General features: G+C 43.0%; 1 protein-coding gene across 3 annotated transcripts in view; it reads right to left on the reverse strand.

Annotated features, from left to right (window-relative positions):
• Positions 1 to 22,802, reverse strand: part of Itga6 (integrin subunit alpha 6) — a 75,082-nt gene that overhangs the window by 22,248 nt on the left and 30,032 nt on the right. For all 3 annotated transcript variants that reach the window (XR_003710780.1, XM_028762921.1, XM_028762920.1), the window contains exons 2-11: positions 18,310 to 18,434; positions 16,514 to 16,593; positions 15,086 to 15,341; positions 12,696 to 12,827; positions 9,712 to 9,922; positions 9,120 to 9,313; positions 8,892 to 8,980; positions 7,861 to 7,979; positions 1,953 to 2,051; positions 1,555 to 1,616 (exon numbers count right to left, since the gene is read on the reverse strand). Coding sequence is in view for 2 of the 3 variants with exons in the window: in XM_028762921.1 (XP_028618754.1) it covers positions 1,555 to 1,616; positions 1,953 to 2,051; positions 7,861 to 7,979; positions 8,892 to 8,980; positions 9,120 to 9,313; positions 9,712 to 9,922; positions 12,696 to 12,827; positions 15,086 to 15,341; positions 16,514 to 16,593; positions 18,310 to 18,434 (1,367 nt within the window). In the remaining variant the exon portion in view is untranslated. The remainder of the gene's footprint in view (positions 1 to 1,554; positions 1,617 to 1,952; positions 2,052 to 7,860; positions 7,980 to 8,891; positions 8,981 to 9,119; positions 9,314 to 9,711; positions 9,923 to 12,695; positions 12,828 to 15,085; positions 15,342 to 16,513; positions 16,594 to 18,309; positions 18,435 to 22,802) is intronic.

Raw genomic sequence — 22,802 nt, forward strand, 5'->3', positions numbered from 1 at the left:
ATGGCTTGAGAGGGAAAATCAGAACAAAAATGTTTTCTCATTTCTTCTCCCTGCACAAGAATCCAGTTTATTCTCATTTCTTGAGTTCATTACAAACGCAGGTGAAAGCATCCAGGTGAAGAAGGTGTGTGTTTGCTTAGCATTAAAAACCATGCAACAAGGGGGCTGGAGAGATGGCTCAGTGGTTAAGAGCACTGACTGCTCTTCCAGAGGTCCTGAGTTCAATTCCCAACAACCACATTGTGGCTCACAACCATCTGTAATGGGATCTGATACCCTCTTCTGGTGTGTCTGAAGACAGTGACAGTGTACTCACATACATAGAATAAATAAATAAATCTTAAAAAAGAAAAAAGCAACAAGGGGTTGGGTAAATGGCTCAGTTTGTAAAGTGGCAAGAAGACATGAGGAATAAAGACCAGTTAAATCTCCAGAGTATTGATTTTTTAAAAAGCCAGGCATGGTGACCTGCCTGTCATCTTAGCCCAGGGAGGTGGAGATAACTCTGTCCAAAAAGTGTCTACTGTATAATCCTGAGGACATAAGTTTGGATATCCAGAACCCATAAGAAAAGCTAAGAAAGGACAGCAGCCTGTACTTATGAGGCCCTAGGCTCACTGCCCAGCCAGATTTGCTAAAGCAACGAGCTTCATTCTCAACAAGAAACCTATCTCAAACAGCCAGCAGTTATGGAAAACACCTACAGATGATTCTGATGCCTATACACATGTGCACGCATACTGACACACATGCACATGCTCAGTTTACCATGTAAGTACATATATGTACACACACACACACACACACACACACACACACACACACACACACATGCGCGTGCACGAATGCAAATTCTGCACTGAGTCCCAGAGAAAGGAAGTAGAATAATTTAAAAGACAAAGTGCCTTCCATCTGGTTTTCTCCTTCATCAGTTTCATAACCCTAGACAATGATGACTTAGGGGCACCGTTTTTAACTGACAGGAAAATTAAACCCAAGGGCCAAGGACTTGTCCTTTGCTGTGAGTCGAGCAGAGCTGAAGCCAGAAGCAGCAGCTAGGTCTCTGCTCTTTGGACAAGCCTTCAGGTACTCAAGGTCCTATACTGAACACAGCTTAGATGATGGGGCTGCAGCCCCCGTGGGAGGGGCAGTGAGGTGAGTTAACCTGGTGAGTGTGCCAGGTGCACCCATGCTCTGGCTCCCAGAGCTATTTTTCCACAGTTGCCACTTGCCACTTCACAACCAATTTCCACAGCACTTTTCAGAGACTGAAAGGAAGAAGCTGTCGTGACAGCAGATAAGTGCTTTCTCAAGGGACTCCATTCCAAACCATCTGCTCTGGAAAATTCAAATGGGGACCAAGTGGAGAACCTTCCTTCCCTCCTCATGCTGCGCCCTCCTGATTAAAGGGGAGACCACAGACAAATTTTGTCCTCTAGACAAGACTTTAGAAGCTCACTTTGGCCACTGCAGTTTTGTTTTCCTGTTATTTACACCAAACTTTCAACCTGGCAGAGAGAAAACATTTTGTTTTTTAATGTACGAAGCACTTACATATTGGAGGGTTATAGCTGGATGGTTTCGCAGTATATTCAAAACAGGCTTTAACCTTGAGGCTGCATAAAATCAAACACATTATTTCTTAAAAGATGCACTGTACAGCCTGGTCTACCGAGTGAGTTCCAGGACAGCCCGGGCTACACAGAAAAACCTTGTCTCGAAAAACCAAAAAAAAAAAAAGATGCACTGTAGCAGTGGAAGAACCCACCCTGTCTCTAGCCCTCCAGTATCCCCATTGCCCACTGGTGAGTAAACAATATATCCACTGGACAGCACCGTGGCTCGTCCTGCTGTCCAGCACATCCTTCATCCTCCCAGTGGCTCATCAGGTCAAGCAGGTCATCGCAAAGCTAAGAACTGAGCCAGCCCCCAGAATCACAAAAGGGACTCACCATATCCCACTAGGTGACCCACACATGGATTTCTGGCGGAGGTCAATTCTGCTAGGAGTCACTGTGACAGTTTTCAGAATGTTAATCACTGGCCGGGATCTGTAAACAAGAGTGAAGACCTACCTAAGCATTTTGTTATCCTTTGAGTCATTCATATACCAGGCAGTATTTGCAACATCCCTGCCTTTTAAAAACCACAGGAGAACGATGTGTGTGGGTGTGACTTCTTCCCCTACTGTGGGAACAAGTCAACTAATGGATACAAACTTAGACAACATTTAAAACTGTACTATATTTTAAAAAACAGACATTGCATGCAATGTCTTCAAGCAAATACTTCCTCCATTAAACACACTCACAACCCAGTGATCGTATATGTTCTTTTCAGACATGTTATCGGTCTATGTTTCTGTTACAAATGCCACCTACTGTCAAATATAAATATAAAAAAACAGTTTCAACTAAACAGGAGCTTTCTTTTTTTTTTTTTAAACCGTTAACTGAAAATTGTGGAGGTGTGTCTCATTCATTAACATTTCGGGGAGGGGACTTGTCCTAACATATAAATATGATACATCACCACTTACCTGTTGTGATGCTTAATTATAATGAAGCAAAGGTCTCTATGTACTCAATTATCACCAGCAGTCATGCTAACAACACTGTACAGAGTCTGTGTTGACACTTGAGTTTACTTATGGATAAATCCCCAGCAGTAGAGCTTCCAATTTGAAGAACACGTGTGTTCAAAGCCTCAGGAAGCAGAAGCAGGAGGGATGCTATAAGCTCAAGGCTAGTCTGGCCTACATATGGAGTTCTAGGCCAGCTAAGGTCATATAACAAGAACCTGCCTCACTACACAGATAAACAAATATACTTTGCTTTACTTACCTTCTAAAAACTGAGACATACATATATAAAAGTATACAAAAGAGCCAGGCATAATGGCACAAGTTTGTAATTCCAGCACTTGAAAAGCTGAGGCAGGATTCCAAATTTGAGGACTTCCTGGACTATATAAGTTCAAGGCCAGCCAGTGCTTCATAGTGAGACCCTGTCTGTAACTCAATACTCACTGGTCCACCTGTCCTCCTCCTCTCCCTCCCAGCCCCCAATCCCAACTCAACTATTGTTGAGTTTGGAGATTTTAGACTGCATCCATCTAAAGTGACATCATGTGACACTTTGTCTTTCTGTGCCTGGCTTTTTCCACTTAACATAGCGTCTAATTCCTTCACACTGTCACAACAACAAGATTCCATTTTAATAGCTGAACTGGGTTCCACTGGGCGTATGCACACTGACACTTCAGTTGTTTCAAATAAATCTCTTGCATTGCTCATTTCACTTCCTTAGCTGATGCACTTGCTGGGTCATAAGGTAGTTCTTTTAAAGAAACAACCTCCACATTGCTTTCCAGGATGGTTGAACTAATTTAAGTTCTCACCAACGTAAGCACTGCCTCTCTCTACATTCAGGCCGGCATTCACTACCTCTATCTTTCTGGTAGAAGCTATGTACTGGAGTATGGTAATACATGCATTTTCATTACACCTATTTTAATGATAAATAAATTCAATAACCTCCTAAAACTTATACTGAGACACCTGACATATGGCTGTTAACAGGTATCTTCCCTGTGTGTTAATTTTAGTAAGATTGCCAATCATGAACTATTATTTGTGCTTTTTTAGCTATTGGCATCTTCCATTCCCCACTTTAAGAATAGACTAACATCTGGGTACAGTGGCACATATCTGGTATCTTAGCAATTGGGAGGCTGAGGCTGTCTTGGGCACATAGTAAGACTTTCTCTTTAACAAAGCCCCACAGTATCTCTGCGAATGGAAACTTGAACCCTTAAGCATTCTTCATCTCTGCTGTGTTTCAAGCCCACAAACAATGTAAGTCCTACCCTTTGGCTCTGCTCTTTACATGAAAACATCTTTTCTTCCTTTTGTTGTCCTCTGGCTCTGGAGCAGACAAAAAAGACAGCAGAGGCCTTTGGCTTGAGCCTGCCATAGGCACAAGAATCACTAGTACCTGGTGACTATGTGTTTGAGGGTAGAGCGGCATGATGGGAAGATCCTTGGCTTACCTCTCACTTTCACTGTTCCCTCCAGAACTAAGAGTGAGTATAGAGTTTTACTACCATGAGGGTCCAGTAAGGACCCTGGTGAGCTTGTGATGAACACTGACATCCTGGAGAACATGTTTTTAATAGGAAAATGTCTTCCAAACCCCAGACATCTATCTCTACCTTCTTGAATCAATGTATTGGTAGCTCGAGAGGGTACAAGCCCATCCATGGGGGAGGCAGGCACTAGGGACAGTGGGTACTCCCACATACCCCATTTCTCCATGTTTCCTGATGACCTTACTTATCCTATCATGCACTCAGACAGCTGTGGATTTCCAGGACACTAACTAGATGCATTCTTGAGTTTTGACAGCATACTCAGAAAGCGAAAAGTCTGTATCTTTTTACTTATTGTACTTATTCATGCATTTTAAAATAAGTTGCCATCCAGGGTTTTGCATATCATAGTATTAATTTGTTCATTAGTACATACATTTCAAAATATTTGAACACACTTGACTGTGAGTCTGCTTTAATTTCCATTTTTTAAAACACGGAACAAATACAGGACACAGCGTATAAGCATGACAGAAAGTGTGTCTTTTCATGCACAAGGCAACACTTATCGGCTTATCTGCCACATGGCTAATTTCAAAGACACTTGGGAGGTTCAGGCCGGAGGACTGTCTGAGCTGAGGGACTCAAGCCCAGCCTGGGCAGCACATCAAGAGTACATCTCACGAACAGTGAACGTGTCCTGTGATGGTTTCTTCTCCCAAGGGTTTTTGGAGGAAGATTATATTTTAATTGCAGAGGCCGTCTATATACTTGGTGTTCTTCAAAAAGTCTATAGGGCAGTGGCAGCACCGAGCCCACAGCACCGAGCCCGCAGCATGACCTTACGCTGCACCTTATTGCTCATTTCTCTGAAGGTAATTTTAAGAAATAAAAATGACTCTAAAGTAAAATTTAAAAAGAAAAATGAACAACCAAACCAAACCAGAAATGACACGTATGTGGTAGCACACTGCTATAATCCAATATAATCCATGCACTTTGGAAGAAGTCTAAGAAAGACTGAGTTTCAGATCAGGCTGGGTTACAGAGCAACACTCTGTCTCAGGAAAAAAACAAAAACAAAAAAAGCAAAAAACAAAAATCCAATCAATCAAATGGTTCATTTTCTTTCTTTACTTTTTGTTTTTGCTTTTGAGACAGAGTTTCTCTGTGTAATCCTGGCTGTCCTGGGACTTACACACTATAAACCAGGCTGGTCTTGAACTCACAGAGATCCAACTGCCTTTCCCTCCGAACGCTGAGATTAAAGGTGTGTACCACCATGCCTGGCTTTCAGATGGTTCATTTTCAAAGAAATGTAAATGAAATAAAAAGATAAGATCATTTAACTAGCAAAAATTAGATTCATATCTAATACTGGTAAGTCCGTGAGAAAATAACCTCTCAATGAATATAAAGTAATATACCTATATGCAATAAATATATGTATTAATGTAAGTGGTTGCTATCCTGTATCCTATGAACTTTAATTTATCTTTTAAAAACATCACATAGGGATGTATACAATGTACCATATCATGTAGTTTTTAATAAAAATCAGATACTACCTATATTTTGTACCAGTTTTAAAAATTAATTCAGTATGTTTATTATAAGAGGCTACCACTAAGTCATACAATGTACCATATCATGTAGTTTTTAATAAAAATCAGATACTACCTATATTTTGTATCAGTTTTAAAAATTAATTCAGCATGTTTATTATAACAGGCTACCACTAAGTCATACAAGGACAATTTGTAGGGGTTGATTCTTTTCTTCTACACCAAGAAGACACAGGGATGGATCTTAGGTTGTCAGCCTTGATGGCAATTGCTTTGATCTACTAAGCCAGCTTGCTGACCTAGTTTTTATGTGTTATTTTAAAAACTGGTAGCCCTACTTGGCCTAGACTTTACTATGTAAATCAGGCTGCCCTCAACCTCCCAAGTACTGGAGTTCCAGGCATGAGCTACCTTGCCTGGCTAGACATTAAATTTTTACAAACCAGGTTAGGAACAGAAATACCTGTGGTCTTTTACTGATCATAAAACAACAGTGCTGCTCTCACCCATTATGCTGTTCTGAGGAAGCCGAATATTTAGGAACTTCATTTTCTGTAAATTTGAACAAATACTAACAACAACAAAACCCCAAGAATCTTCTACTTAAAGAATCAAACTTTCTCAAAGGGTGACTGTCAGGAGTGATGGAAACACACCCGGCAGCCCACTTTGCAGGACTGCAGCCTTTCTGGGCGTCTCTGAGCGAAACTAAATCAAGTCTTCAAATACACACAGAAACTTCCCTTTCAGAAGCTTTCTGTGAGGACTGGCTGTGGGCTGCAGAGCTGGAGCTCATGCTGCAGAAACTGACCAAGAGCATGACATATGCAAGTTTTTTTTTAAAGATTAATATATATATGTATATATATATGTATATGTATATGTATATGTATATGTATATATCTACATATATATATATGCTGCCTGCATGTATCCCTGCAGGCCAAAAGAGTGCACCAGATCCCATTACAGATGGTTGTGAGCCACCCTGTGGCTGCTGGGAATTAAACTCAGGACCTCTGGAAGACCAGTCAGTGCTCTTAACCGCTGAGCAATCTCTCCAGCCCAAGAATTTGTTTGTTTGTTTGTAAAAAAAAAAAAAAAAAAAAATCACTGCTTTTTGTACTGTGGGCTGGAGAGAAGGGAGGCATTTAAACCACTACCAACAATATGCAGCTGATCACATAAAACACAAACCTATTTACCCATAGCTTATTACCTTCATTCAGAAAAAATACCCAGAGGCAGGGACAGGTGTCATAAGGCCATACATGGGCCAAAGCAGGTTACGATTTATACATTACGAAGTATGTATGTGTTAGCATGGCAAATAGAAGATCAAAAACTACACACAGACAGACAGACAGACAGACACACACACACACACACACACTTTTTGGAGCTTAAGAATGGACAGTAAAATAAATTGAAACAAAAGGGAAAAATATGGTAAATAATAAGATTTCCTTCTTTGTATGTTTCACTTTTTCATCAAAAGGAAAGTTGCTTTTAAAAACGATTTTGGGGACTGAAGAGATGGCTCAGTGGTTAAGAGCTCTGGCTGCTCTTCCAGACATCCTGAGTTCAATTCCCAGCAACCACATGGTGGTTCACAACCATCTGTAATGGGATCCAATGGCCTCTTCTGATGTGCATGAAGACAGTTATAGTGTACTCACATACATAAACAAATAAACCTTTTCTTGTGTGTGTGTATGCTGCTCATGTGTAGGCAGGTACTCGAGTAGGTGTGTATGCACGTGGAGAAGCAAGGTTGACTCTGAGTGACTCAGAGATTCCTTGATTACACTTCCACCATATTCACTGAGGCAGGGTCTTTCAATTAAACCCAGAGCTACCTAAAGGCTAGTGTCATTAGCTAGCTAGCTCCAGGAATCCCTTCCAGGGCTGGAATTATGGGAGGGCCACCACACCTGCCCAGCAAAGCCAGGCCAGAGCCATCTCCCCAAGACTCAAAAGAAGGTTTTAAAGATGTATTTAGGAAGCAATACTTTCCATGAATTCTGACACACTTTTACTCCAAATCAGTTCAATATTAGCAAGAAATTACATCAATTTTTATCATATATTATTATATCTCATCAAAAAATCTTCAAATTCATATAAGCATTTGCCTCAAAAAAAAAAATGGTTAGAGTAAGATCATTCTGAAGCTTGTTTAACCGAAGTCAAAGGCAGCACGCACCTGAAAATAGTTACTGTGTCTGAGAGGGAACCCACAGCAACGTCAGGGTAGGAATTCCTATCCAGGTCCATATTCCCAGCAATTGAATAGCCGAAGTAAGGCGATGTACCCTCAAGAACCTGGAATACACGGGGCATCAGAATGAACACTGGGCCACTAACTGAGCTGCTAACTACATCTGAGAAAAACGCAAAAAAGCCAGGGAGGAAGCTCAGCGGTACAGCTTTTCCCCTGCGTGGTCAGCACGGCAGGACTGGAGTCCCAATCACCACAAGCAGTAACAAAGAAAACAGAGAAAGAAAAAGATAAAGTCCATTGTGAACAAAAGCTTCAGTTCATTTACAAACAAGTTATATTGCATTACAGAAGTACAGTATCTATTGCTTCATAGTATTTATTTCATAAAAGCCACCTGAGTCACGTAGGATCCCAAAGGACAAAAGCCTACTTTGTTTATTAAGTTAAACAGAGTAGTTTAAAACCGAATCTAACTGCCCTCCCCCCCGCCAATCGTATTTTTCAAAACAAGTTAGAACTTTTGGTGTCTGAATTCTCTGTGTAATTATGATCTTCTATTCGTTTGCTTGGTTTCAATTCTATTAAGCACACTGCTAAGGAAAACAGAGCACAGGTCCCCTCCTCCCGCTCTCTGGATAGAACAGTCTTCACTCTGGGTTACCCTGGGCTTGAGAGACAGCTCAATGGTTAAGAGCATAGATTGCTGACCCAGAGAACTCCGGTACTATTCCCTGCACCTGGGTCAGGCAGCTCACAACCACCTGTAACTCTAGTTCCAGGGGATCGACACCTCTAGCCTCCTGAGGCGTTCCCTCCCTGTCCCCTCTCTGCCCTATCCCCACTCCTTCCCTCCCTCTCTCTCCTTTCCCCACTTCTCTCTCACATACATAATTAGAAGTAAAATAAATATTTTTAAAATTCACACTACTGAATACTTGAAAGTGAAATATGTGTGAAGTAAACCTACATACAGGCAAAAAGCTGACACTGTTTTAAAGACGTTATCTGGTTACCTGTGTTGGCTTGGTAATTATGCCAGTCGGGGATCCATGATATATAAAAACCTTCCCCAGATCATCATAGGGAGCTCCAACAGCAATATCTGTTGACATCACATTTTAAAAAAAAATTATCATTTTTAAAAACTACTCAAGCATTTTAAAGTAAGATACCATAAGTGCTCATTAGGTACCCAACCAACTGGTCTATGAGTGGTAACCATTTCATAGTCTATCGCCCACCTGGATAGCCATCTTGATTAATATCTCCGATATTTTTCACTGCGATTCCAAACATCGAGTCTTTGGTCCCATTCAGACGAACTGGCTTCACATTACTCCACCTGCCTTGCTGGTTAATGTAGACATATACCGCACCCCCGACTTCACCATCCCTATCAAAATACTGTGGAGCTCCGATAACGATGTCTTGCCACCTAAAAAAACAACAAAGGGGAGAGCTAGGGACCACTGCTAAGACGCCAAAAGACTTAGGGAAATTACTACCAGTCCAGGCTCCAAGAAACTCAACAGAGAGGACCTCCAATCGAGGACTTGTGTGTCATCAATTAAAATACTGACAGAAGATCTGTGACAAGCCAGGAAAATAGTGAGGGCAACAATTTAAAGGCAGTTCTTCGAGTCAGAGCCACGGTACAGGAGGACTTCCCGCGAGGATCTGCCATTCCATTACCATCTCCAGGTGGTCCCAAGAACTGTGAGTCCTCTAGGCACTGACAGTCACCACTTCCTACTTTCTGTGAGACATTGTGGATGCTCAACAGCTGTGCCCTTCACCAGCACCATTAGCTGAACATAATAACGATACACTTACCCATCTGCATTGAGGTCCACCACTGCCACATCATAGCCAAACGAAGAAGCCAGGCCTTCTCCATCAAATATATACTCAGGGAGAAGATGCGCGGATTTCATGTCTCTTTTTAGCAAAACTACAGCCCCACTGTGATTGGCTCTTGGAGCACCAGATACAAAAGTGATGTCATCTTTAGAAACAATACCCTTCCCTGAGTCCAGTGAAAAGCCTAGAAAAACAATACAAAGTCACATCAACCCTGAACTTTGCGGAGGACACTGAAGTAGTAATTCCATTATAAACCTTTCCATCTGGATCCCCACACACTTCTCCACATAACCCTCCCGTCTACTTCCACATTCACTACAGGAGTCAGAGCTAAAGGACTTGACAGGTCAAAGGCAAAGTGCTACAGCTTTGCCATTACTGCTTTCTATAGATATCAAGACTTTAAAAAAAAATAGTTTAATGCTATTTAGCATTTGTATAGCTTGAACTGTGAACTATTCACCCATCTTAAGAATTAATTCAAATCCTATTCTGATATTAAAACTATGACAAAGGAAGAGAAAGCTAGATACTGAAGTCCCCTCATATGCTACCTCATATGCCCACTACCGAGTATAAGTTATAGGGTTCTTCACTGACCAGTGATTTACATGAACAGTATCTATACTTTTCAGTCTGGTTGGTAATCAGGCAGGAGCAAATGTTAATACTGCTAACATATCACAGGCAGCATCTCCTTACTTTGGACCAAGTCAGTTCTCAGGCACAAACATGCAGACAAAACATGCATGGTGATTCAGTCATTTGAGAACTTTGAATCAACAATAGAGGTGAGTGAACTGTAGACAACATGGGAATGTCCAATTATAACACATGAAGCAGCATTTCGGGTGACACTGAGGTTTGCTGGAAAAGCAGATAGAACTATCCATTGCCAAAACTTCAAATGGATCCGTCTCGCTCTATAAAAGTGGAGGCTGCAGAATAACTTTAACGTCACCCTTTCTGTTGGGTTTTATTTATAAAAAGTGTCACCACTACTGTTGCAGTTCTCAAATTGAGGGGTGAGTTGAAAATATGATGAGCCTCAAGTTTAGAGCAGGGAGACAAGCTCAACCCAGTGCTGAAAACCATCCGGCAGCTGAGCATGCTTTTTCTATGTGTTTCACTTGAAATGAAATAGAAAATAAGGAGATTTATGTTCTGTATGGACCAAAACAATTTTTCAATGACCATGAGCAAGGCAACTCAGTTGTCATCTCAGAGGTCACAAACCTAAGTAGCTATTCATCATCACATCAGGGAACGTGTCAGGCCGCTCCCTGGGAGGCCGTGTTTTATAAACAAATTGATCAGGATCTGTATAGGAAATGCTGGTCAAAAACAGCAGGCCTGGTCGCGTGCATGAGATAGGAGAGATTGAAGAAGAATGATTAAGCTTGGTAAGAGGCGGGACTGTGGCATCGCGTCCGACAAGCGGTGCTCCTTGCTGGCTTCCACAGGCTCAGGCAGATCATTTCACCCTACACCCACTGATCTTTTACACCCCAGGGGCATCAGAATGACCAAATTGTTGGTTTGTTCGCCAGAACAATTAATATTAGACGCATGCCATCATAATATAATCCCTAAATACCACATATCCCTAAAGAGAATTTGCTGGTTAATATATGCCCATGGAAAATATTGGTTTGTTGCTATTTTCCTGGAAGATCCTAGCCCAAAAATTCTGTCTTGTCCCACAAGGCCACTAACAGACTTTGTGCCCCCAGCTGCTACCCGGGCTCACCGTTTTTATGAGTATTTCTCCCTTGCTTGGGAAATTATTAATGGCATGACCTTGAGGTAGAAAATTAAGTTCCCTCAGTAAACACAGGGAGGGGTGATAATCTTTACTAATACTGTAGATATGTAAAGCACTGACCATAGTACCTGACTCATAGAACAGGTGTTTAATAAGCAGCTGCTATAAACGTTTGCTTCAGTACTGTCTTATCAAGTTTGTATGGGGGGTAGGAATGGTGTATGACTCAGTCAGGGTTTTTTATTTTTAATAAACAGTACTACTCCTCGTGTGTATTTACACAATTAGAATAGCCTACATGTATGTTTACTCTAGCATACTGTTTAGACATATTTACTTATTCAAGCAGCTTTTCCTCCCTTTTTTAAACCTTCCATTGTTCCAGTAATATCTCTAGAATATGTGTATTCCCCCGCCCATAGCTATTTAAAAATAGGTTACTATGTAGCTCTAGAAGATTTTTTACATTTTTCCAAGAAATGTACAGTAATTATTCTTTATGTCAACTCACACCAAGAATTAAAGCTTTTAAAAGCCTTTGTGTAATTACCATAATGTGCAGGAATAATTTAGGACACCATTAGTAATGCAAACAAGCCTCAGGAGTTAAGGAATTGGCACTTAGACACAATCTGGGTGTTCTCCAAGCTGCGTTAGCAGGTCCTGGTTGGCCTCTTCTGGGGAGCCCTGTGCCACCCACAGGGCCCTCTGACATGGAGCCCCAGGGCCAGGCCTTAGAGAACAGCAATCACCAAGGAAGGATCCGGAAGTCCTGACCTACCACTTAAAAGTAACTTTGTGAGTGGAGTTCTTACGTGTTTGTCTAAAAGAGGCCCTGTAGGCAGAGGAAGGACCATTCAGCCTACCCTGAACACCCTGACACTCCCTCATGGCTTCACAAAGGGCCTGCTGCAGGTTACACAGGCCACCATCAGCTCAGGAAACAGCTCCCTTCCAAATGGGAGGGAGCAGGATTTTGGGGTGATGGCAGACTGCCCCACTTTGTGGAAGCTCAAGCCAGAGGAGTCAGTCAGCAGGCAGTCTGCTTTCCCATGAGCACGTATGTCAAGCTGAAGCAAATGCAGCAAGGCCCCTGGCTCCCACCTGGTCTATTCCCAGCCTTGGGCCCTCAGATGGAGAGTTTCTCAGAGTCTGAGGAGATAGGCGTGGTACCTCTGCTTGTTCCTACCTAGATAACTGTTAGCAGGAACGGGCACGAGACTTTCGTCATGATCAGTCTCTCCACCAACTTCATAGGGCCCATCTTCAAAGATGTTCATGTCAAAAAAAGTGTTATTCTTTTGTTCTACACGAACGATCCCTAAAGGAATGAAATGGAAAAGAACAACAAAAACAACGAAAAATAAAGATGAGACAAAATAAAACAGATGGGTCTAACAAACATCCCTCCTGTTGTCAAGGAGACCAGAGAGAAATGTAGAAGGAGAGACAGAGAGTGAAGAGGTGATATTTAAGATTCTTTAACATGGTCATGTAAGTTTTTTCTTTGACTTTGGTGGTAGTGGTAGGGTTTCCAGACACAGTTTCTCTGTGTAGTCCTGGCTGTCCTGGAACTCACTCTGTAGACGGGCTGGCCTCGAACTCACAGAGATCTGCCTGACTCTTCCGAATGCTGAGATTAAAGGTATATACCACCATGCCTGGCTTTCAGATGGTTCATTTTTAAAGAAATGTAAATTAAATCAAAAGGTAAGATCACTTAACTAGCAAAAATTAGACTCATCATATTTAATACTGGTAAGTTCTTGGATTTAAGGCATGCACCACTACCACCCAGCTATCAATGTAAGCTTTTATGTGAAAGAAATTTGTTCTAGGAATCTTAAAAATCACCAGTGCATTATAATAAACTGTCTTTATAACACCAAGAAGCTACATGGAAAATGGAATGTTTGTTTAGTCAACAAAAAACCTGTGGAAAACTAAATCCAAATGACATGGATGTGGAATAAATGATTACTTTGTTTTCTATAATTCTCTATCAAGTTTCCTTTTCTGTAGCGCAAAATGAAGATAATCCATCCCCTCTTCAAACTGCTTTAATGAAATTTCATCTTTTGGAAATTCTGCAATCCTTAAAAATATTTCAGTATTTTAAACCCACATTACAATATGACCTTTTAAAAAGTAACATTTTAAGTTGGAGTTGGTAAGTCAGAAGATATGTTTTCCATGAATTAAAATGAACCTAACTGGTGGGTCTTCTTATTGTTCTGTTTTCAATGCTCCCGCCAAAATAAGACTACTTCTAGCTACAAAATATTCTTTCAATGAGGTCAAGCCAGCCGATGGGGTTGGGTCTATGAACAATTCTATTACAGATGTGAATGGGGACAAGGAAACGACTCACCAATGTCATAAAGAAGGACACACGCAGGGCTCAAGGACCATTTAAGTAACAGTTGAGAATAGGAATTGTATGTGTGTGTGACACTGGAAAGTGACTGCGCTCAGGACCTCCCACATGCTAGTAAACCCTATATCTCAGGCCATGACTCTGCTCCTTTCAAAAATAGGTTTAAAAGAGTTCTTTTAAATTTTTTTTATTTTAGTTTTGTGTATGTGCGTGCACGGTGTGCATGCATGCGTGTGTATGTGTGTGTAGTGTATGTGTGTGCAAGTATTCTTTGTGTATATGTATGCATGTGTAGTTACAGGCAGTCGTGAGCTGTCCGATGCAGGTGCTAGGAACTGCATTTGGATTCTCGGCAAGGCTGGTTAGTGTGTACACTAGGCACTGGGCCACACCTCCCAGCTCCCACCCAGCTCCTGCCCACACGCCTTGTTTTTTGGTTTTCATGCCTCAGCCTTCCACGTAGTAATCTTTTCCTGGCTTATGGAAATATTATGACTTATTTTTATTTCTCAAGACATTTTATTCCCAAACCAGATGTGGTTCTCTTCATCGTGGATTACAGCGAGGCTGCCTTATGATACAGCAGTTTGTTATATTCCTCCTATGTTTTCTAGAGAAACTGACGGGACTCATCTGATCAGAACTGTGGGTCCCTTTCCACCCGCTTCCAAAGTCTCCTTTCCTCACCATAAGATGATACTGCCAACCAGCATTACCTCAAATTTCCTCCAATTTTTGCCTCAAAATCCCCCATCTGCCAGTCATCTGTTCCTTTATCTATTAACTATTAGCACATGGCCTTCTGAGATAATGCACAATGGAACGCCCACGTTAATACGGTCCTTTGTATGTACCATTTACTTCAACAGTGAACAGCTTTACCTTTCAAGTATCAAATATAAAACAGCAAAACAACAAGAAGAAGAAAAATCAAATGAACAAAAATCCACCACCACCACCAAAAATCAAATCCTATTAACTATTACATTCTCAGAGAAAAATGATTAACCACTTCCACAGACAGAAGAAAAACCCCCAACCCTAAATCATTTGTGTTACTGTTAAAATCCATAGGAGAGATTTTATGTTAATATACACACTTTAATAAACACCTTATAGCCCATTTAAAATGTATTAAACCATGGGATATATTATAGAAACTTTACTGCTATCCCAAGTTTCTGTAAGTAGAGAGGCCATACCTTTCCAGTTGTAAGTCCCTGGGGCTCCAAAAACTATGTAATGAAAGTCTTTAGTGAAAGTAGCTGCTACCCCTTGCTGGCAGGAGCCAAACTTTTCATGGCCTCTCAATCGGCCATCGCAGAAACTCCAGTCTCCTCCATCCATATCATCTTCAATTCTGAGATTCTGACTCAGGACGTAACATCTTCCGAAGATGTCCCGTGACTCCTGCTTCGTGTTGACGTGCTGCCGTTTCTCGTATCGATGCGCACACGTCTGTCAACAAGTGCAAATGGTAAACCTTGTTGTTTAAAACTTGACAGAACTGCAACCTTAACAATAAATAATAAGGAGGTTGGCTCTAAATAAGATGATTAAATGTGTCCTCATCCCGGGAGAGGATCCCAAAGCAAACCAATCACCCCTGACACCAAGAGGCCATCAACAAGACGAAGGACCCAGGGCTTCTGCCTTACTCTTGAGAGCAAAGCCCCATTCCAAGTATTAAAACACCAGTTCATATCCACAGGCAATTCACCTGTAAATTCACCCGTCACTGAAACAGAGCCAACACCATCTCCCTGCATTTTCTTTATTTAATTGGCTTTTGGTGGCTGTAAATAACTATGTTCTAAAGAGAAGAAAGGACATATTTTCTTAGGAGATAAAGCAAATACAGCTAAAGCAAAGGTGTTTACTTTCTCCTGGTACCATCTCCAGGCTCTGTTTATAGTCTGTGCTCTCGGACTAGTCCCTACCACTAAAAGACAGAAAGAATTACCCAGTCAAGGAAGACAGAATATTCTGTTTTCTAAAGGGTCTTCACCTTTCCCTTCCATGGAGCCCAGTCTGGGTTAGTTACAGGGAACCCAATTTATATCCTATACTGTGCCCCTGAAGTGTAAGAACTCAGTGTTTACTAAGATTCTCTTTGTTCTCAAGTTTCTGTACAAACTTTATTATGGCAATTAGACTGTGAGACAAAAAGGTCACGCTATTCCAGCCTCAAGTGCTTCCAGGCCAGTTTACCCAACAAGCTGCCTTCTACCCAAAGAGGTCAAGGGTAAACAAGAGTAAAAGCGATGTTTTCTTTTGTCCACGGTCGTTCCTATGGCTTGCAATACTTTTGTCTATAAAACCTCAGAAAGTTCCTAGGGCAGAAATGATGTCCCTTGGTTTTGCTCTTTTTCTTTGTTTCTGTCTGAAGAGCAGCTAGTTTTAGGGATGTTCAAACAATGTTTATTAAGTTCTTTGGATCTGGATATTTTAAGGACACACAAGGGAGACTAGAAGCTCTGGTTAATTCTTGGAAGCAGGCCCAGTGTTGGGGCAGGGTGTTTCTTGCTCACAGGTGAACGGAGGCAGGAGCATGGTCGCTCCACACAGAGGCTCACTGCTGTGAGCTCACAGCTGGCCAACACCAGGACGGAGCAGTTTCCCACACTTACCACCACTTTGCCCCCTGGACCTTGACTCTGGACAGTGACCCCCATCCACTGATCTTCCTTGCTTTCTGACATAGGATCAGCTGTGGAAGAACATGGGGAACACAGACGGTTAGTATGTCCAGTGACCAAAAGCCTACAGGCCCACAGTGCAACAAAAACATAAGACTCCACACCTAGCTACACAGGAAACTCAGTGAATCCAGAGTGCTTGAATCTTTCATAAAAACTCTATACTGAAGACATTTGAAACTTGTGTAACCGAGAGGGAAATGCCTCTGATGCAGCAATGTAAAATACAGTGTCTAAACTAACAGAAAGTAGGTACTTCTCTGTTTGTTCTTCAGTGTTTTAATGTAACAGACTCAATTATTGTCTTCCTAACTGGAGAGGAAGGAAAGAGAATGCACAGACATATTGCATGTGCGCATTTCATTATAGATTTAACGACATAGCTAATATTTTTGCCTTCCTTAATGAGAATAAAAACATTCAGGTGCCATCTAGACAGTAAGATTTGTGACATTTTGCCTTTTTTTCTTTACATATATCTATATATTTATAAGTTTTTCTGCAATTACCATGTAGCACTTCCTAATAAGTAAGAACACATTATTCCTAAAGGATACAGACAACAACATGAACACGACCCTGCTTGTCTACTTAGGCCAATAATCAAATTTGGTTTCTTTCAAGCTTCTCGGAACACTAATGGCTCTGCCCAGCCTACCGGAAACCAGGTAAATTAGCTAGGGCTACATATGGACTCCATTATGGTGTCTTCCAGACACCCAGAGGCTCCATAAAATGGGATATTAAAACACAAGGGAAATAAGCCTGTCCTTCAGGGGTGGCAGCTTTAGCTGGGTAAGAGTTGGGTGTTTAAAAGACCCTTCTGGAGGCTGGAGAGATGGCTCAGCTGTTAAGAGCACTGGCTGCTCTTCCAGAGGACCTGGGTTCAATACCCAGCACCTACATGGCAGCTCACAACTGTCTTTAACTCCAGTTCCAGGGCATCTGACACCCTCGCACAGACATCCATGTAGTCAAGTCACCAATATGCCTCCTGAAGATTTTTGAAAATTATTTTGACTGTACCCTAGCTCATCAAATCACGTATCACAGCCTATAGGGAAGATTTTATCCATGCTGCTGTTCTCATTTTAGAGGATTCTCACAGAAAAGTTTTTCAGGGGCCAGGGATGCAAATTGGTGATAGGGTAACTTGAATAGAATGCAGAAGACACTGGGGTAGAGTCCTTATATCACAAAGACAAACAAAATAAATAATAAATACATGAATAAAATAAATAATAAAGAAAAGTAAACAAAATGTGTTTGCTTTTTTGTTTTTTGAGACAGAGTTTCTCTGGCTACCCTGTCCTCTGTGGATCAGGCTGGCCTCAAACTTACAGAGATCCGACTGCCTCTGTCTCCTGAGTGCTGGGATTAAAGGTGTGAACCGCCACTATCTGGCTTCCCCCTAAATATTTTAACAAGCAAGTGATGTGATTTTCTTTTGGGGGGAGGGATTGCTTGATATTTCTTCACAGATATGAATTCAATTTTGCAATGGTCTCAACAGACCACTAGGTGGCAACATAAACACACCATTCCAGTTTAACCGGGATTAAACAGAGGCAGCAAGTATTTTCAGGACAAATAAAACAGTCAAGACTGACAAAATTAAAAGTGGCCCTCTCTGCAGGAATAAAGGCTGTGTCTCTTGTCCTATCTAGTGGCAAGTGAAACATGACACAGACAGGCTGGCCAAATGAACAGTGAGGCCGAGAACACACCGTCATTATCAAATTCAATCCGTGTGCAGGGTCCCCGGGAGGTGATGTCACAGCTGTACAGACCCCCTGTTCTGTTCGCCATCTGCCGCGGAAGTGCTTCTGCCCGAGGTGCCCCCACAAGCAACCTGGTGATAAAACAGAAAGAATTTAGGGACTTGAATATTACGTACTTTAAAAGTCTAGCCAGAACCCAGAGCTATGACTCCATTCTCTGCCACACAGCCCACCAATCCTACAGCTGCCAAGGAATGGAAGACAAAGGTAGCCGCTCACAATGCACAGGCCTTACAGCCGAGGCAGAATGACACCCAGTATCAAACAGAGGAAGAGTGAGCCTGTCCCTTCCAGGATCAGCAGGTAGCTGGGTATAATTCTGGTATCTGAAAACAGTCTGCATAGAACAAGAAACTCAACAGAACAATTCACTCTCCCGACTTTGGGTGGGAAGCAGCCATCGTCTCCTAGCTCGTAGGTGTACATCTGTTTCCAACACTGGATCCCCTGAGGTATTGTATTAGCTGGTTTTGTGTGTCAACTTGACACAAGCTGAAGCCTCCCTTGAGGAAATGCCTCCATGAGATCCAGCTGTACAGCATTTTTTCTATTAGTGATCAAGGGGGGAGGGCCCAGCCCATTGTGAGTGGTGCCATCCCTGGGCTGATAGTCTCCTGGGTTCTAGAAGAAAGCAAGCTGAGCAAGCAAGCCAGAAAGTAACATCCCTCCATGGCCTCTGCATCAGCTCCTCTTCCTGACCTGCTTGAGTTCCAGTCATGACTTCCTTTGGTGATGAACAGCAATGTGGAAATGTAAGCTGAATAAATCCTTTCCTCCCCAACTTGCTTCTTGGCCATGATGTGTGTGTAGAAAATAGAAACCCCAACTAAGACAGGTATCCTCCAGGGGACACTTTGACTATACCTAGCTTTGCAACAGTGTATCTACAGATTTAGAATGCAGCTCTTGCCTCTGACACAATTCATCTCTTCCCTTTTTCTTCTTCAGCTCTATTGAGGATATAATTGACAAGGAGAATCTGCATCTATTTAAAGTACAGCACGTGATGCCCTGTCTCACGGGTATGTGATATCAACCAGTCTCCCACAGAGAATGTAAGATGAAACAGCAGCTTTGGGTAAAACATTCCTCTTCTCTCCACTGGAGACTTTCCCTGAAGAGCAGCTCCTAAGCCCAACTTACAATCGTCAGAGTACTGTCATTTCACCAGCAGAGGGGCTGACATGTCACATGGTTTACAACCTTTAGGGTCAGCTTGACTAAGAAACAAACAATACAAGAGACAAAGAGAAAGAACACACATTGGACCACACAGGGAAATGGAGGCCAGAGCTTTGAGATATGAGGCTGGAAATGGAGAAACAGCTGGGAGCAAAGACTAAACCCTCTGAAGGAAGAGCAAGGTGCACTGGGCTACAAGAAGCCAGCAGAGTCAGGTGCAAAAGGAACAAAAAACGAACACTATCTAACATACCCACTATCTCCTCTCTGGGATGGATCCCAGTTTAAAAAAGTCAATACACTAACGGATGTACTGCTGCAGGTGCAACAAGGGGAAGGGAATCTCATCTGCCCAGGAGAACCAGGAGCACAGTGGTGGCTTCCATGGGGACAGTGGCTGCCCTTCTTCCGAGATAGATACCCCATATCCCCGCTTGAGGCAGTCAGCATTGCCCACTTCTATCTCCAAGTCTACACTGGAGACGATGAACCTGCACACACCAAGACAACAGAACTGAAGTGGAGACTTATAGAAGCCAGTCCCTCCTGGGTCCCCAACTTCTCAATCAATAGGGGGTATAGGGAAGCCAGGTTGCATAGGTCTACCCGGTATCCAAGTAACACTGTCCCTGCAGGAGCTCACAATACTTGAGATGCCCTAGAATGTGCAGTGGACGGGTTTAGCTGTTTGGTAGATGGGATGGACCCTGTGCTAGGGTAGCTGGAGAAACAAGCAATGAGCTTGTGAATGGACGTTAAGGATCCTACACCCTCTGACTTGATGGGAAATAGAGGCCTTAGCAAAGGTTGATTATGAAGTCTTTGGACGTCACAGCTGGGCGCCAGGCAGGACAAAAATCACCTAGAAAGAGTGTCACAGTCCCTGCATAATGAATGCTTCCCAAGAAACAAAACTCAACACCTAAAACATTTAGCACAAGAGCCAACCTGTAACAATGACACACTGAAATAAAAACTGCTGGCATATTGACAGATTTAAGACTGACTCCCAGCAGGCAAAGGGAAAAAGAACCCAGCCCCAACTGTAGCCAGTGGGTAAAGGTAACCAACTGCCAAGGTGAGGCTCAAAGGGCAGCTCAGACAGCCAGCCGAGACAGCCTTTCCTCCTCTCTAACCACTTCCTCTTACACACACCCAAGGAGGCTGCTAAGTGTGGCGGGCTGCTTCCTGTTTACCACGCTCCTCCTTCAGCTCCCTAATCCTTCAACAAGCACTGCCTCCAGGATGCACAAGGGATGGCCTCCCAGGTAGCTTCCACCTCTTAAAAACTCCAGTGTGGCTGCAACTGATCCCTAAGTAGCTCATAAAAGGGCTTCGAGGTAGAGTTATCTAGAGGGCAAGTGTTTTGTGGAGAGAATGTCACCAGGAAATGCAACACAGAACAGACAAGACCGCCTTTGCTTCCAGGGGAGGAGCTAGAGCAGCGGTCCTCAACCATCCCAATGCCATGACCCATGCAGCCATCTCTTGAGCTTTTCTGGGCTCCTTCGTGGGATACGGACTGGAAGGTTCCTCATGTTATGGTGACCCCCAACCATAACATTATCGCTGCTGCTACTTCATATCTGTAATTCTGCTACTGTTAGGAACTATAATGCAAATATCTGATATCTGAACCCGGTGGAAGGGTTGTTTGACCCCCCAAAGGGGTCACGATCCACAGGTTGAGAAGCACTGAGATAGCCGATGTAAGAGTCTGGTGATGTGGTAAGTGGGGGTGGGGATGGAGAGCATGGTGAGAAGACCGGCTCAGGGGAGAGGAAGGAGAGGAGGCCCACAGAGCCTCAGGATGCAGCCATCTCTTGAGCCTCTCTGGGTTACTATGTGGGATAGGGACTCAAAGGTTTCCTGCAACATGAAAAGCTGTGCAGAGGCTGGAGGGATGACTCAGTGGTTAGTGCACTGCTTGCTCTTCCCCAGAGGAGCAGAGTTCAGAGTCCAGCACCAAGTCTAACTCTAATGCCTATAACTCCAGCTTCAGGGAGTATAAAGCCCTTTTCTGGTTTTCATGGGCACCTGCGCGCACGTGCGAGCGTGCATGCACTTGTACACACACACACACACGTTTAAACAACAACAGAATGTGGCGGTTACTCCGTGCACAGCCACAGGTCTTCAGAGTCGAGGGTTTTCTCCAACCCTTTTCTCCTCCATCCCTGGAGGGGGAAATGGGTTGGACAGAGACAGAAGCAGACTGCATAGAATAAAGGAAGGAGCAGAGGTGTCAGGCATAGAAACAACAAAATCTGAAGAGAAAACCATAAAATAAGAGACACACATCTATGGAGGGCAATGCCAGTTGAAAGGGTGTCTACCCGGGCTCTGCTCGAACAGGTTCTTAAGCATTCTATCTCCATTTCAGATACATCCTGGGAAGAATCCCTGGGCGGCTGTAAGAGTGGGTGGTTACAAAAGAGACCCACCTGCCAGCAGAGGGCGCCTGCCACACCATTCTGCATGTCCAGGCTACACTGCGCTAATCCAATACATCGAAGGTCCCAGAAACAGATGAGTAAAGTCACCCCAGGCAACCGTCGGGGGGGCACCATTCGCTCAGTCGCCCTGGTTCAGAGATTAGCAAAAAGGCTCTTAATCCCACTTGGAATTGGCCTTAAACATATAAGGTCACAGTCCATTAGCTCAGGCTATGTCTGTGAAGAACAAATAAATGAGCAAAACTAGACCAGTATGCAAACAAGGACACCGGGGACAACCGTCTACTTCTAATCTAAGTCATTTTAGGTCACGGTGTAGGTTAAATGCTAAGCACACGTTGACTCTTGAGCTGCCAGGTGCCTGTAGGTTCTGGAAGAATAACCCGTTCCAACCAACCCCTCAAAAGTCGTGCCAAAATCTGGCTTTTGTATAAATCCGAAACTTCCTCTTGGTTCCTCACAGGAATTGGTTCTTCACAGGAAGGGATAGGCTGCCTGACAGGTTTAGTGAGGGAACCAGGTGCTCTGTGTGTGTTACTGTTCTGTGGGCACCAGATCAAGTCCAAGGACCAGGGCTGCAGGTATCATACCATTGTCTCTCTGCTGCTGTCATACTCTCAAGACTCCGTGTCTCTCTCTCTCTATTTCTGTCTCTCTTTGTCTCTGTCTCTCTCTGTCTCTCTGTGTGTGTATGTGTGTGTCTCCCTCTCAGAGACATCTGTCTGTCTATCTCTGTGTGTGTCTCTCTTAGAAACAGGGTTTCCCTGTGTAGTGCCAGGTTGTCCTTGAACTCAGAGATTA

The sequence above is a fragment of the Grammomys surdaster genome, unplaced genomic scaffold, assembly GCF_004785775.1.
Source record: "Grammomys surdaster isolate TR1022 unplaced genomic scaffold, NIH_TR_1.0 136, whole genome shotgun sequence".
NCBI lineage: Eukaryota > Metazoa > Chordata > Mammalia > Rodentia > Muridae > Grammomys > Grammomys surdaster.